The 15,779-nt window shown below is 38.0% G+C and overlaps 1 protein-coding gene across 2 annotated transcripts in view; it reads right to left on the bottom strand.

Moving 5' to 3' along the window:
• Positions 1 to 15,779, bottom strand: part of ROS1 (ROS proto-oncogene 1, receptor tyrosine kinase) — a 73,355-nt gene that overhangs the window by 45,401 nt on the left and 12,175 nt on the right. The window contains exons 10-20 of one of the 2 annotated variants that reach the window (XM_027692612.1): positions 14,850 to 14,972; positions 13,704 to 13,888; positions 12,485 to 12,582; positions 11,437 to 11,945; positions 10,599 to 10,811; positions 9,621 to 9,731; positions 8,908 to 9,089; positions 7,750 to 7,941; positions 2,656 to 2,756; positions 897 to 1,111; positions 408 to 565 (exon numbers count right to left, since the gene is read on the bottom strand). In XM_027692612.1, the coding sequence (XP_027548413.1) occupies positions 408 to 565; positions 897 to 1,111; positions 2,656 to 2,756; positions 7,750 to 7,941; positions 8,908 to 9,089; positions 9,621 to 9,731; positions 10,599 to 10,811; positions 11,437 to 11,945; positions 12,485 to 12,582; positions 13,704 to 13,888; positions 14,850 to 14,972 (2,087 nt within the window). The remainder of the gene's footprint in view (positions 1 to 407; positions 566 to 896; positions 1,112 to 2,655; positions 2,757 to 7,749; positions 7,942 to 8,907; positions 9,090 to 9,620; positions 9,732 to 10,598; positions 10,812 to 11,436; positions 11,946 to 12,484; positions 12,583 to 13,703; positions 13,889 to 14,849; positions 14,973 to 15,779) is intronic. The other variant, XM_027692621.1, reaches the window with a different exon arrangement.

The following is a 15,779-nucleotide window of genomic DNA, read 5'->3' as shown; positions in this document are numbered from 1 at the left end:
AATTTAAAGAAAAACTTGCCAAATGCACTAAAATTAAATGTGGGTGAGGGCTAGATTTCACATTCAGGCAAAGGCTGTCCCACTGTCAGCTCAGAGGACACTTCTCTCTCTGAGTTACCGTGAAAGGCTTTCTCACACATCTTTGAGCACTGCGAACTCCTTGCTTGGTTCTTCACACCCCAGCTGCTAGCCCAGAGCTACTGCTAAGCCCGTGTTCCTCCTGTGATGACTGCAGTGATGGAGAACCTGGACAACTTGCATTCCATTTACAGTTTAGTTTTGTTCTTGACCGATATGTAAATGCTGGAGAAGAAACAAACTGAATTTCTGTTTAAAAAGAGATATATCAGTAAGTAGATGCAGTAATATATGTAGATAATAGGGAAGGATTGCATGAATATCCTCACTTGTAGAGCTTTTGATCCCACACAGTAAAAGACAGCTCCCCATTCCACCTCTGTGGAGGGACTCCAAGTGATGTGAAAACTTGAAGAATTTCCTTTAATCCTGAAGGAAGACTCTGGCACTGCATCTGGAATCACTTTTGGTGTAAAAGAAAAATTTCCTGTCCATAAACAGAAGAAATAATTATAACCTAAAGAATGTGAGGAATAGGTAGACTTTTCAAACCTGATGTAAAACATTAAAGTACTATGGGAAATCCTATAAACTGTCTAAAATAGAAACAATGAATAACACCACCACATATTCTTTTTATCCATACCCATACCATCAGCTTTTATAATTCCACAATAACTAGGTATATCCTGATATATTTATTAAGAAGTTGCACTTGTCCTTATCCTTTGTCAAATAACTAAAAAATTTCAAGAATGAAGAATTGCAGGCTGGCAGTGAGGAGTTACTGAGGAGTTTAGATAAAGAAAATAATGTACCTGGCAAAGGTTTAAGTGATGGGTGAACAAGAGTAAAGGCTGTGAACTCTGCTGGTTGTGAGAAGGGAATGCTAAGGCTCTGATTTACTTCCTGGGTTGTAATGAACTGAAACCTATTAATCCAGAACAGACGACCACTGTAGTACTCCAGTGCACCCTGAGATATTCCTGAAGTACTCCATGCTGCAAATTCTGTGACTATGGCATTGCCACAACTGTGAAAACATGTATGAAATTAGCAAACTGAAAGCACACATGTAGAGAGAACAGATTTATGCAATGTTTGACACATTTATAAGTTTCTCATAATTCAAATTCTTAATACTCATGTAGGAGACAGGAAAACAAAAAGTTTTCTTTAAGCTCTTTAAAGCAGAAACTTTTCAGGATATGAAACATTGCAGAAACACCTGCAAGAAAACCTAAACAAACAAACAAAAAACCCTTTTCATTCCCTTGATTTCACTGGAAAACAATTATAAAATGGTTTAATATTCTGATGCAGAAAAGTGAATATTTTGCACAATCAGCTCATCTTCTCTTGGCAATTTCACTGAAACAGAGTCTACTTTACAGAATAAGATACATTCAACTTTATTATATCAGGAACCCAGATGAATTTGACCCTGGTGGTTTCCTTCTTTTATTTATTAAATTCTATTAACATTTTCCTCCACTGGGATCACTGATGATTTAATCTGCCTTGTATATTGTGTGTCAAAACTTAAAGGCCTTTTTAGGTTCCAATTTATCTTCTGTGTAAGAGATTATACATGTTGTTAGAGGCATCATTTTGCCATCTCAGAAATGCCTTTAAGCTTAGACGCATGTTATCCAAAACAAATTTGGAAAAGCTTTGACACACCAGCAGGTCCATTAGGATGGATTACTTCTAATCTCTGTATTCTGGCATGTCAGGAACAATGGTTTATGGTGGCCAATTGGTTCACAATGGGGCTGCATATTCCAGCTAAAACTAATCAACATATTTTGATTCTTTAAGTATTTACTGTTAATCATAGTAAGTCTAAAATGAGTCAGAAAATTCAGCTGATTCCACACAAAGCCATCCTGCAACATTATAAGCACATGTAAATACAGATGCTGTTCAGGTAAGTTTAAGAAGTTTATTCTGATGCTTAAAAAAAAAAATAGTGGCATTCTCCATATGGAAAGGAGCAAAAGATTAGTTTCACAAACTACTACTCATCATACACTTGGCACTTGAGAACAAATTACCACTTTTTTCAAGGTCTTAGTAAGTATTCAAGCTAACCCATAAACATGGTTTTGTTATGTTTTGTTATGTTTTTGCAGACATTTCATGTTCAGGATGATCAAGACGAAAGCCTGCTGAGTACTGATTGCTCAGATGAGAAAGTAATGTCAATTTGAGTCCTGAGCTTCATGCAAGATGAACAAGTTACAGAGCTCTAGGCACTTGGAAACTGTCAGATGTTGTAAATGCCAAGATAAAACAGACAATAAATGGTGATTATTTCCTAAAGCTAAGTCTAAACATTAATGAACATGATCTCAGTTAAGCTGAGCTTCCACATTGTGTTTCTCTCACTGTAAGACTGTTACCATCTCAACATGTAGTTCGCAATCAGCCAATTGTGATCATTAGCTCTTCTTTTTGTTCATTGTTAAATTAGTAAATAGTGTGTCCAGCATTGGATAATTTCTTTTTTTCTCAAAGAATATCACAAAAGCTAGAAAATACAGACTTTCTTAACTCTGCTATATATTTACTTACTGTTCTTTGCGGAGAGAAGCTCTGTATAGGTTTAGACATAGACTATCTTGCACAAGCCAGTAAAGAAAACCTTGGGTGAGATCCAAAGTTAAACCAACCACCTAAGAAAAAAACAGTCCAAATGGCAATTTGAACACATCTTCACTTCTGAGGTAAAAGCCCTTAGGCATAACTGTTGTCTAGACAACTTCATGCATGGGTATTTATTGGAAAAATAACATTACTACCATGAGCGTTTATTCTAACACAAAAAGAGATAGCTCTAGAAAATAATCAAGTGCTTGGTGGACACCTATTTATAGCAGCTGATTATTTTCAAGACAGGATTTTATTAACACTTGTCACAGTGTTTATCCTCAGAGTATCTGAGTACTTCAGATAGGATGGCAATAGTGTATCAAGTGATTAATGGAACTACCTATCAAAATCTCTAGAATACCTCCAGTATTTTAACAATCTTTGTCTGAAATAGGTGGTTGATATCCAGTCTGAAAGTCAGAATCACCTTTTAAAAGAAGTATTTCAGATCTATTGTCTTTGTTTTCTGGCTTTGATTCTATACATAGAATATATAAAGTGTTGCATTACTTATGAAAAATAGGTGCAAAATTTTTATTGATTTATTTCATTAAGTGGGAAATTTAAATATTTATATTTTAACAAATAATGCATTATTTTAAAAAGAGGGGGTGTGCAGGAAATTAAACAATCTTCCTATTCATTACTTCAATGTTTTACCTTCATTTAAGTAAAGTGAAAGATTTTTTGTTTATTTTTCATAGGATCTAATATACAAAATAGAACTTTCTTGCTTTTGCAGTAAACAACAGATTCAATACCATATGCAACAGTAATAGAAATCAGACATCTAATAATCTGTTCTGCAAATAAAAAAGAATTTGCTTCCACAAGTTAGTCTGCTGAATGTTATCAAGTTTTGTCTATGTTATATCATTAACACAGCTTACAAGTTGTTACTGAACATGTTTTCCAGCAGCTCTCAAACTTCTCATCCAAACACTAGTTGTATCTATTCTTTTATAAGCTTAAATTTCCATTATGTATGTAAGTGGAACAGCCTTTTTTTTCCCTAACTCTTCATTAATAAACTGCAGAAGATGATGACAGGAAAGCAAATGCTATATCACTTAGTTGTCTGTTGCTCCTTATGTAATCACATTCTTGACATATTTCTGTTGACATTGTATGTCAGAAAATCAAGGTTTGAATGATTGCTCCCGTAGGTTGTCCTGTTAAAAATATCTCACAGCATGTACGTGTCTGAGTGTATATTTAGTTAACCACGTTATATTTTATCCTGTTTACCTATTCTCCCTCCTATGCTCAACACCAAATGACATGTTCCGGAATTTATCTTGCTTTCTTTAAACGTTTGGGCTTTTTGTCCTTGCCCCATTTTTTTTCTACAACTATTATATTTTCCCATAGGTGTGTCCATTTTCTTTCTCCTAATCCCTGGTATCACCATTAATAAAAGGCAAATAAATAATTGTATTATTCATCTTCAGGAGTTAGACAGTAATTTAATATCTCCCCTTCTGTTATGCTTCAAAAACAGGAAAACTTTTTCCAGTTCATGAGAGGTACTAGTTTCTGGACACATTATGTAGTTGTGATGATGCGATGTAACTCAACATCATAAGATGCAGTATAAATTTAGCTATTTGAAATACCCTTTGACTAGAAATATTAAGAGACGACACCTAGAGGGTCCTGTCCCCCTTCCATATAGTGCACTTTGCTGTTCCCTTACAAATGACGTTTGTTCCAGTCATTGTACAGCATAAATGGCTTACTAAGTGCTTTGAAAATTCCACGCCAGGTTCTAAATTGGTATAAACCGGAATAGCTCTGCTAAAATCAATCAAGCTATGCCAATACACACTAGTTAAGCTAAATAGCTGATAGAAAAATAAAATAATTGTCATAAAGGGATCTAGTTCCTGCCAAAGAAATTAGACTTTCAAAGCTCTGTCTTTGTATTGGTTTAGAAAACCTGTCGTTTTCACAGTAGTCACTTCAATTCCTATTCCTAGCGCTCAAGCTAAAAGTAACACCAGTAAGAAACAGTTATGTGGAAAACATGCTTTAACTGTTGAATAACAACAATTAATGATTACGTCTGTCTTTTAATACTGAGGTAAGAAGTGCTCTTTCCTGGATAAAGAACTCCATTGTGCAAGGAAGACACGTTAGTACTTGTGCAAACATATATTTGCATCTTTATACTGAGACAATATGACCAGCTCAATAATTCTGCCATTAAAGAATGCTGTGCTGCCCTTTTTTTTCTGATGGGTTTATTTTGGGGTTTATTTTAATAAACAAACACCTGTAAGCTATAACTGGTAACTTCTCAATCTCGGTATTTTTAGTTGGCTTTTTTTCCTGTATGCATCACAGCAGGAGGTTGAGTTCAGGAAGTCAGTGCATAGATTAGGGCAGCAGAGAATCAGGAGAGGAGATGCTTGCTTGTAGGAGGTGTGAATAAGTGGATGGTTGAAGGCTGATATCACTGACATAGAGAAAGGTGCAGAAAAAAAATGACAGGAGCAGACAAGAAGTTTCATTGCTGCCAAGGTTCTTGAAAAGAGGAACAAGAAATTTGAGGTTAGCATGAGGCGATTAAGAGAAGCAGGTAGTGAATCAAAAGAGAAGGACAAGGAAGGTAGTATTCACCTCTTAGAATAAACTGCAAGGTGTAGGTTGTTTGAAACAGATCATTTGGAAGATATGTGATAAGTCTAAGTGTGCCATTTGGCTTGTACAGCATATATTTTCCCATGAAGACAGTCCACACCAGCCACCTTCAACAGAGAGGTGGGAGGCTAATACTGGAAGATATTTGACCTTTTGCAGCACAGACATTTCTGTCACGTACAAAAGTTCTCCATTTCTTCTGTATTAAGGTTTACAAGTAGAGTAGATGCCACACCAGAAAGAGCTTTCCTTCTTCCCAAGCCCTGAGGAATGTAACAGACCTGTGAGATTAGCTGGTCTTTCTGAATGTTAATTCCCTGTCATGGGCTAAACCAGGCCTGGCTTTTTTTTATAATTGGAGAAACACCATCTTCTTTTCCTTTGGGAAAGAAAAGTGAAATGTTCTGGGGAACGATATAAAGCTAACTAAGAAAGATAGATCTCTAAAATTGTAATGGGTCTTTAACAGAGAATCTGGCATCAGGTAAGATGGGAACACAAATTTGATAACAGATGGAATAAAAACAAAGGCTTCTTTATCATGAGCTGTGTTTTAAAGAAAGCTGTTGCAGCAAATAATATATCTGTGCTGACCAGTTCTGTGGCAGTCAAACTATGTCTCACTCCAGCACTCAGGACAGAGTGTACAAGCCCACACAGGCTGTGGTTTGAGCTGAGGAGCATTCAGCTTTCCCTCAAGAGAGACTACATAGAGTAAAAGCAGTGCAGTAGATGGAACAGTCCCTCAGCCTGACCTGCTCAGGACACAACCTGGAAAAGGTTCAAAGCTACCACTGGGTCTACAATCCCAATTGCACTGATTCCCAAAGTTCTCAAGTCCCTTTTAAGAGAGTAAGGGATTATCTTGCCGTGGAATTGGATCATCCATCACTTTTCTTCCAGGTACATGGAGGGAGGGAAGAAGAAAGAACAGGAGGGAGGGAGGGAGAGAGGGAAGGAGGGAGGAATATGCAGCTGCTAAGATCTTGGTAAATCTTTCATGAGGTAAATATTCAGTCTCAGAGATCCCTCATTGCAGAGGCAACACCGAATCCTGCCTAGCAAAAATGAAGACAAATCCTATGTGGAGGCAGAGGCAGGATGGTTTTGGAGAAGACAAGAATGATCTATGAGGAGCCAGCAGTGAACCAAGGTTTTAAGAGACTTAATAGGACTTCAGAGAGGGTGAATGGAAAAGAAAAGGCATGGGAGAGATCAACAGAGATACAGAGGTTGTCTATGCAGGCCTCAGAGAACATCAAAATGTCTTCAGGTAGGGAAGGGGAGTCAATGAACTCCCATAAACTGCAGGGTCTTTGATGATCCATAGGTGGGAATGGCATCTCTATTTGCCCTATACCAGCCTACTCCTGCACATAGGAGGAGTATTCCACCCTAATACAACTAAAATGATAATCTCTCATCCCATTTTTTCCTCTATACTGTCCAATGTCTTTACTCACTCTTATAAGAAACCCCCTTTCCTTCTCCCTGAGGAGCTGCTCTGCTCTTCACAGACTTCTGGAGTTCCCCATGGGCCTGGAGCAAAGAAAGAGGCACCAAGCTGGGGCTAGGCCTGCATCTGACTTGGCAAAGGATAAAGAGAAAATGGGGAAGGGAAGAGGTGAGTTGGGAGAGGAGACCCTTGACAATTCTCAAAATATGGGACTTGCTGTTCCTGGCACCACAGGAGGGACAGGATGAGGCAGAATGGAGACTGTCAGTGGCACCCTCATCAGGACTGTGGCAGAAGCAGCAGCGAGCTGTGCCAGGCCTCAGCACAGACCTGCTGTGCTGAGTGCAAGTATGGCACCAGCTGCCATTCCCCCTCTCTCGTCACCACAGGCAAAGCCTGTCTCTACAGCAGCACCTCTGCGGCCTGAAGTGCAAATCTGATGTCCCTGGCAAGTGTCTAGCCCCAAAACTGGCCCTGTCAGGACCTGAAAGCTGGGCAACATCACAAAATAGGCAGGATGCTATGGAGCTCTGCCTTCTTATTTTGATGTGAAAGATGGAAGTGACAATTAGACTTAAATTGTTTGGGGAAAAACAAGTACCTTTCACATATGGGAAGGAGCAGCATTACAACCACAAAGAGATCTCTAATGTCACATTTTATTGCAAATGTCTGATTTCAGAATTATGAGCTACGGTTTTAGTACAGCTACTACATTACTTAATTCTTACCATGTTCTCAGAATGATACAAAACTATTGCAAGTAAGGCATGTTATTCTTCTGGTAATAAAATGTCAATTTTGGCAACCATGAACACTGACTATATTCAAGAGATCTAAATACTAAAACACACACCAACCCATCCCCCCATCACTCAAATAAACCCCGAACAAACAAACAAAAAAACCCCAGTCACCTGTTTATCAGAAAACTGTAGCTGCTCTTGTAACATCAGATACTCCTCTCCATTCAATCTTGTGCTCTCCACTGAATACATTGTGGCCCAGTACAAATAGCCATTTACTGAATCCACTACTAGATCCCTCATTGGGAGCATGACATGAGCCACAACATCCATATGGCCCCCCTCCAGCGATTTTCTGTATATCTAGGGACAAAAGAATTGCTTTTAGCATCACACCTAAATCATCAGCCATGATCAGTTGAGTATACACTGGCGACTTTTCCACAGCCGTTTATCAGAAGCCTATGCAAGCCTTAGACTTTCAAAGCCTAAACCTTCTGCATTCAAAGTATAAGGATGAAGAATAGCTCAAAATTATTAGTTAATTTTTGCCAGAAAGTAACAAAAGAAAAAAGCTGAAATAGCTTTCCCCTTTCGTTTTCCCAGTTTTGGCAGCCTTCTGTCTGACAGAGTTTCTCACCCACTTCATATTCACTATTCACAAGTGTAAATGAGGGTGCAAGGCAGTGCGAAATCTGGCCTTCTAGTTCCAGCTTTTAAAACAGCTTCTGACTTTGCACTTACAAGAAATGAAAGGCATAATTTGACAGCACTGCATAAATTAGCACTACAATTTTGAAGTCGGATACCTTTTAAATAATTCACATGTCAGTGTTCCTGATATAAGAGTGTACAAAGTGCATTTGTAATTATTTTTTAACTGCAGTGATCTGCAAAATATCACAGTACAGAGGTCAATCTTGAAAATCTCAGTGTAAACAAATAGTGTCAAATTTGATTAAAATAAAGTTCATCTACTTCTTAGCTAAGATCAATTTGGTGGCCTCCATTTTCACTATCTTCTCTTATTTTTACAATGTTGAATCCAACAAAACTGTTGATAGCATGTTTGATTTGCCTTTTTTGCACCTGGTAAATTCACTATCCTGGATTAGTGAACGTTAGTGAACATTTTACCCCAAACTTTTGTGTAACTCTGGAAAATCACATAAAGAAAGAAAGACCCCCTTGTTCTACACTATCGTAGCAAAGGTTCAAATGCATCTCAGATTGCAAGAAGTAGGGATTATCTTTCTAAATTCTGCCTTACAGGTTTTTTTTGTTGACTTAATGGAGGTTTTTTCTCTTAAGAAGTGCAACTATACCTACCGTATTTGCTTTGCCAGCCCAGTACAAGCATTGACCCAACCAATCAAATGCCAACATCCTTGCATCTCTGACATCAGGTACATAAGTATTCTCAGTGGTACCCTTTCTTATGTTAAATGACCAGGTCTGAACTTCCCCCATGGAATTACTCCAATAAAGAGTGTTATTATACCAGTCGAGGTCTTGAAGAAAAAAAAAGGAAGATATTAAGCATTTCACAAACATGCTAATAAAACCCCCATATTTTTTAAAGAATAAAATGTAGCCAGACACTTCAGCTTTCTAAAAATCAATACAAATCCACAGTTAGGCTCAGTTAACATGAAGATAGATGTTATAGGAATACAATATATATAAATAATACATATATAGCCCTGATGACTATAAATGTATGACAAGCATATATTGGGATGCTGTAGACATAACTATTTAGGTCAGAGAGTTGATTTTAGCTCTGCTGTAACTGGGGTGATGTCAGTAGGGTTTCACTAGGGATTCATTTGACTCATAAAATAGAAGAGAATGAGGACAAAGGTTTGGCTCAGTGAAACTCTTGCACTGCACTGCACTGCACTGCACTGCACTGCACTATATTCAAGTCTAGACTGCTGCAATAAGAACTCTTGTCTTTCAATTCTGCTGCTGAAATTTATGGAAACCTAATAAATTCCAATAATTCTGTAACAGCAGCATGCAATTTGCTTAGTATTCACCTGAAATGTTTCCTATATGAGGATAGAGGAGTTCTCCTGGCCCATAGCTATCCAATTGCTGCTTCCAGAGACCTTCAGGCCCCACTGCCAACATACATGGATCTTCTTCAGCTGATAAAGAAAGAAAACAGCAGTTGTGCACACTAAGAAGCAATTATATGTATAATATTTGTATTTCAGTAACGGGGTTCTTATTTCTGGAAAGCTACAAAAGCACCCTTAACACTTATTCCTAAGGAATAGCAGACAAAGAAATGCATGAAAGTATCATGATTTGACAAACTCAGAGGTTAAGGGCAGATTTAGACACAGAACGATAAGGCATTTTGAAATCCTATTAGGTGCTTAAAAACCACTGTGTGTTTTGACCCGGCCTTACCAAAGTCAAGCAAAAGTCACCCCTAATCTTAAGAACCAGTCCAGCACCTTAAGCCGAAAGGTATTTTCCCCTCAGACATAGGTTATTATTGGTGAACTAGCTTTCAAACAACATTCCAAAGACCTACAAATCTCAGACATCTCACACACATACATTTCCTCTCATTATTTAAGCTCAAACCAAGGATTTTCAGCATTTAGTGAGCTGCACTTTTCCATGAACTGTCATTAACCCCCAAGTGTGCAAACCACTTCAACACAGAAAGTTCTTTATAGAGCACAGGAAAGGAATAACGTCTCATACTGTTAATTTGATAATGTATCAAATAATGTGTTTGATAGTGTATTTGCATTAGAAAAATGTAGATAAGTAGCAATATTAAATGCATAAATAATATTTAACACCATTATACTATTTTAAGAATCTCACTACTTTGACTAAAAGCAAATTTATTTATCCTGTGTTCTTTAATGTTTCTAAGACAAACCATTCTCTGTCCCTTATTTTGCAGTCTTTGCCCAAGGTCTAGGCCTCACCAGGTAGAGATCTGTATACAAAACTCGTTCTTCATTTTTCCTATGTGACAAAGCAATTCTCACCTTCTTCTAAAGTTGTGCCTCTAAATGACTCTGACCATGGCCCTGCACCAGCAGGAGACACAGCTCTAACTGACACTTCATACACTCTGAAGCTGGCCAGACCCTTCACTGTAAACCTCGTGTTACTAATATTTGAGACAATCCATTTCTCCTCAAATGGGTGTTGAGATGACACTTTCACATCATAGGTCCATTTCTGCCAAGCAGATAAACCTGTGAGAAGCAAATAATCATGTTATTACAGAAGAAATCGTTGCAACAGATGATACACATTCTTTGAGAAAACTGTGTATTGGAGATTCCTTTCAAAAATGCCAGTATCAGGGGAATTGGGAGAGGGATAAAGTAAAAATGTACACTCTTCATCTCTGGGACCAACCAAGAGCAGGGGTTCAATCCCCCATGAAGAATGAAGTTGGAAGAACAAAATTTTCCCCAACCAGGTAACTTTCTGCTGGTCAAAGACTCATACACAGAGGACAGAAACCATAACACAGTCACTGATCAAAAGTCATTACATCTCTGGCATGCATGTTCTGTGTGATATCAGCAACCAACATTACTGCTACTCCATACCACTCTTAAGATGAAGCCTTGCTTAAAATCCTTGGAGAGGACAGATGAATTACCAATATACACTTGTATTAATTCAGACAGACAATTTGGCTATTTTACTGGCAAATTATGGCTTACATTTTTCAAACTGAGGTAATTCCACAACTTCTGTGAGGACCTGCTATTGAAGTCACTAAAGCCCAAATCAAGAAAAGGGAAACCAGAAAGTTACTCTTCTAGAAAGGAAAGGAGTGGACTTTCAGTGAGAAACAACTGAACTTACTGGTTCCAATACTGTGTTCAGGTGGTCTCCAGCTGATCACAGCTTGGTCCAATCCAAACAGCACCATGACAAGGCGAGGAGTAGTTGGTAAAGGAAAAGGCTGAGCTGACGCCTCATAGAAAATCAAGTTGCCAAAGCCAAAGTATTCTGGATACACCAAATTGCAATCCACAGTATACTCATTGAAGCTAGAACTTCCTGGAGAGACCTCCTCGTGAAAAACTGCAGAGCCATCTGTGACTGTAAATATGTTATCTTCATAAACAAAGCTCTCCACATCATTAAATGGCATGTGTGATCGCAGCACGAGAAATTCTGAACCATCAAGGAAACCTGACACAAAAGCGTGTTCTGTTTTGTTGAAGAAAATGAGTCTCTTAGATTGGAAGTTGATCATGAAGGCTCTCAGAGCACTGGATCTCACTACTGGTGAAGCTGTGGAGGCAGTGCCAGGAAAGAGTGGAAGGTTTGCTCTGTATATGCCATCCTCCAGGAGACAGAAAATATAACTGGCCATGGAGCAAAATAAACCCAAATAACTACAGTGCAAGCACTCTGTAAGTGACACACAAATATTTTAACAGCTCAGAGATGTGCCTGTGTTTGTGCACAACAGGAAAATGCTTTTGGCAGTATTAATATATATATACTTCAAGAAGTAAGCACATAAATTTTTACTTTCTGGGAATTTTGATAGCAGATTATTGGAGAATATTCTTCCATAATATTTCAAGTGTTAAGCATGAACATTTAAAATGCATAGAGATTCATATTCATAAAAGCATGAAATTTCTGAAACTCAAATTTCTGTGCTGGAAATGCTTTATCTCCTCTACTAACACCCTAAGAAATAAAGTGCAGAAAACAACACTGCATGGCACCACTCTTGTTCCAGTTGTTTTGTAGTTTGCTATTTGTTACCAATTGCACTTCTGTTTTGCTAATGCAAGTGCTTGAAACAGGAACCTAGATGACTAATGAAGTGGAGAAATTTAGAGAGGAGCTTTATAGCACCTTTGACATCAAGTGCTCAAAGGAGGACACTTACCCATTATAGGGATCAGCTATAACCTTCCTAGGAGATGTCACATAAAGAGGAGTGATGTCTTCAGCTACCGTGCAGTTCTCTAAATGGCAGACATGTATCTGGCAAATGAGAAGGAAAACTGGTCATGCATTCATAGGGTGTTTGCTAATGAGCAAACAAGCTGACCCAAGATTCCTTTAGGGGAATCAGGCAATGAAACAGGTCTCTCACAATCCTAGGTCCTTCTGGGTTCCTGAGTTGTCAGTCAGCCAAATATAACACTTGTACACAAGCACAAATGCAGCCATGACAGCTTACCCTGAAAGAGCTCTCTGTCGGTCATCTTCTCTTCCTACCTCTAAGCTGGAGGGAAAAGCCCAGTTTTGAAGGTCTAGGCAAACTACACTTGGAAAATGATCTGGCAGGGAAGGGAAGTGCTTTTCTGATTCTGGAAGCAATAGCTTGGGATTCAGAACTCTCTGCCATCAGTCTGTTCATCTGCAGCTCAGTTTGTCTTTTTATCACTACTGCTTTTCCTCCTCCCTGTTCACTGAGCAGCAAGCGAAAAATCAGACATGACAAGAGGATTACAAAAAAAAAATTGCCCCACTAACTATTTAGGGCAAGTTTCTAGTCCTTTGTACAGCAGGAGACTACATAAGTACATTCAGAGTCTTACCATTAACGTAATTGATGTTTTATGAGTAGGAAATCAAGTGCAGGATTGCCATCTCCATTTTTACTTCAGATTGAAGCCATTGTAATCAGAGCTGTCATCATTGTATGAAACACTTTCCCTCTTAAACATCTTTTGTCAATTATGAAGGGCATTATAATCACTAACTAGTTATCTGATCATCTTCCTGAGGCAGAGTAGGAACCAAACAGATTAGATGGGAACCAAGTGGACAAACAAAGTACCTATACTGGGTATGAGGAAGGCATGAAGTCAGTCTCAAAAACAAAGCAGTTAAAACTAAAAGACTTATGTCCTAAGGAGAAAAATAAGACAAGGAGACAGAGTTCCACATAGGGCAGTTACTTTAAATATGACCTGATACTCAAGTCTTCCTTATTTTTTAAATTATGAAATATGTGGATATTATTGAAGTTAAAAATATATTTCTGTAAGTATATTTTGTGTATACATATCTACATATAAACCGCATTTTCTCATGTAAAATGAATCACAGTAATGGTTCAACTTAAGTAAAAAATTAAGTAAGCCCTAGAGCATTACCTTTTCATTCATGACAAAGTATATTCTATGGTAGAGCCAGTCTACTGAGATGGACGTAATATTCCCCCAGCCAGCATAAAAGAGCGTTAGGTCAGATACATCAGACATATTTGCAACTCCTTTCACCCAGATGGAATTCCCCTCAGAAAAATAGACAACTTGCTGATAAATATTCACAGAAATTCCTAAAAATAGAAAGATATGTCCACACAGACAATATAAGAAATAATTTTCAGTTTTTCAGTTAATATTTCTACTTGCCTTAAAAATATGTATTTTTCAATCTGCAACTCATCATCATAGGAGGAAAGTTAACTGTTTTTTCTCCTCCGCTTCTAGTCTTCTTTAAGGCAACAAGGAAACTTTCCCATTTGCTATGTAAATGACATTATTATAGAGAATTGCCCTTCAGAAAGGTAATCAGACAAAGAGGAGATATGTAATATGCAAACCAACACTGATTGCCCCTCTATAGGGCAAACAGATGCAATTGGCATCACCTCACAAAGTACCATTCACTCTAACAGTCAAGCTTGACATAATCTGTGCCACCCCTGCACTGTCAAAGGCTATTTAGTCAGGGGCAACATTCTTTCTCTGGAGTCTTTGCCTCTGTGAAATTTGGTAAACTCAGATTTCCATGCTGTCACCAAGGAGCAGTGTAGATAAGAAACATTAGAGTTGTGAGGAATTTGAGATAACAAGGTTGTCTGGTGACTTTGGCTACTAAATCCCTCATTAGTATGCTAACACACCAGCCAGTACCTTTTAGCACTTGGTATTATTTTATTCTGAAGTTTGAAGCACATCCCCATATTCATGTTGAGAAAATATAGACATTAATCATAGGGAAACATGCATTCATGTTACCTCAGTTTAGATACCTACAGTGTAAAAGTCTCTCTCTGAAGCAGCTGCCTAAATACAGTGAAGAAAAAGTTGCACTGGGGAGAACAATTCATCTCTTCCCAATGTCTGTCACTTCAAATAGGTCTAATCATATCCTGAAAGTTCCTATTTCTCCTGATTGACTATAAAAGGAGGCTAGATACTGTCTCAGGCTATGTGAGGTGCATTCTGCCCTTGGTGAACACCAAGGTCTTAGACACACTTGACAGAAAAGGAGAGAGCCCAATTAGATTTTACCTGTAATGTGGTGGTGTATAATATCATCTGGCAGGCACTGAGCAGCTGCAAGGAAATATTCTGTGTACCTCTTCCTTAAAGACTCTTTCCTGGATAGGAAGAACCATGATGATTTTTCCTTAACTAAAAAACAGTGAAATTCAAAATTTAGACGACTGCAGCACAGAGAATAATGTTGCTAGCTCAGATACATCATTAATAGACATGCACATACATGCGTACACATATGTATATGTATAAATATATTCTTACACCGGAATGACAGACTAAAATCTAAACTTTTTGAGTGTTGAAAGTGTACAGAGTTATTATACAGCACCTTCTGGCTCCTCACACACAATGAGAATGCATCATATGAATTTCACACCACCATTTCCTGCAACAATAGTGTGTCCCTAGTGAGGGAAAGTAAGCTGGAGCAAATGAAGCTCTACTGACTCCTGAGGAAATGAAGGTACTAAGACATCCATATGATGCCAGGATCCAGCAGAAGTGGGATATTTAACCCTTCTGGACCTCTTTGAAAACCCCAGTGAAACTAGAATATTATCCCGCAGAGTTGAGGAAGAGCAAGGCAAATATGTTTATTTCATATGTTTCATCCTGTTGACAAGTGATTTATTCAAGAAACAAGTAGCTTTCATCTTTCATAAAGATGTCAATTGGATAATATCATCTGCTTCAAAGTTGATAAATTTAATAATGGGTTTTTTTCTAATAAAGTCACAGAATTTAAAGTCAAGAAGGAGAGATTTGGTCACATAAGCTGACTTCATGCTTATAAAGGCCCAAGTAACTTATATCAAAACCTCCGCAGTAAATCCACATCTTCTGTCTGGGCTATGCATAACTCTGAGAAAGACAGATCACCTTGCTTCTGAATCTCAGATCCTTGAAAAATCTATCACACACCCTGCTAAATTGATTCAC

Source organism: Neopelma chrysocephalum, unplaced genomic scaffold (genome assembly GCF_003984885.1).
Source record: "Neopelma chrysocephalum unplaced genomic scaffold, ASM398488v2 Primary Assembly neopelma1_23, whole genome shotgun sequence".
Lineage (NCBI taxonomy): Eukaryota > Metazoa > Chordata > Aves > Passeriformes > Pipridae > Neopelma > Neopelma chrysocephalum.
This window is presented reverse-complemented; position numbering and strand designations above follow the sequence as displayed.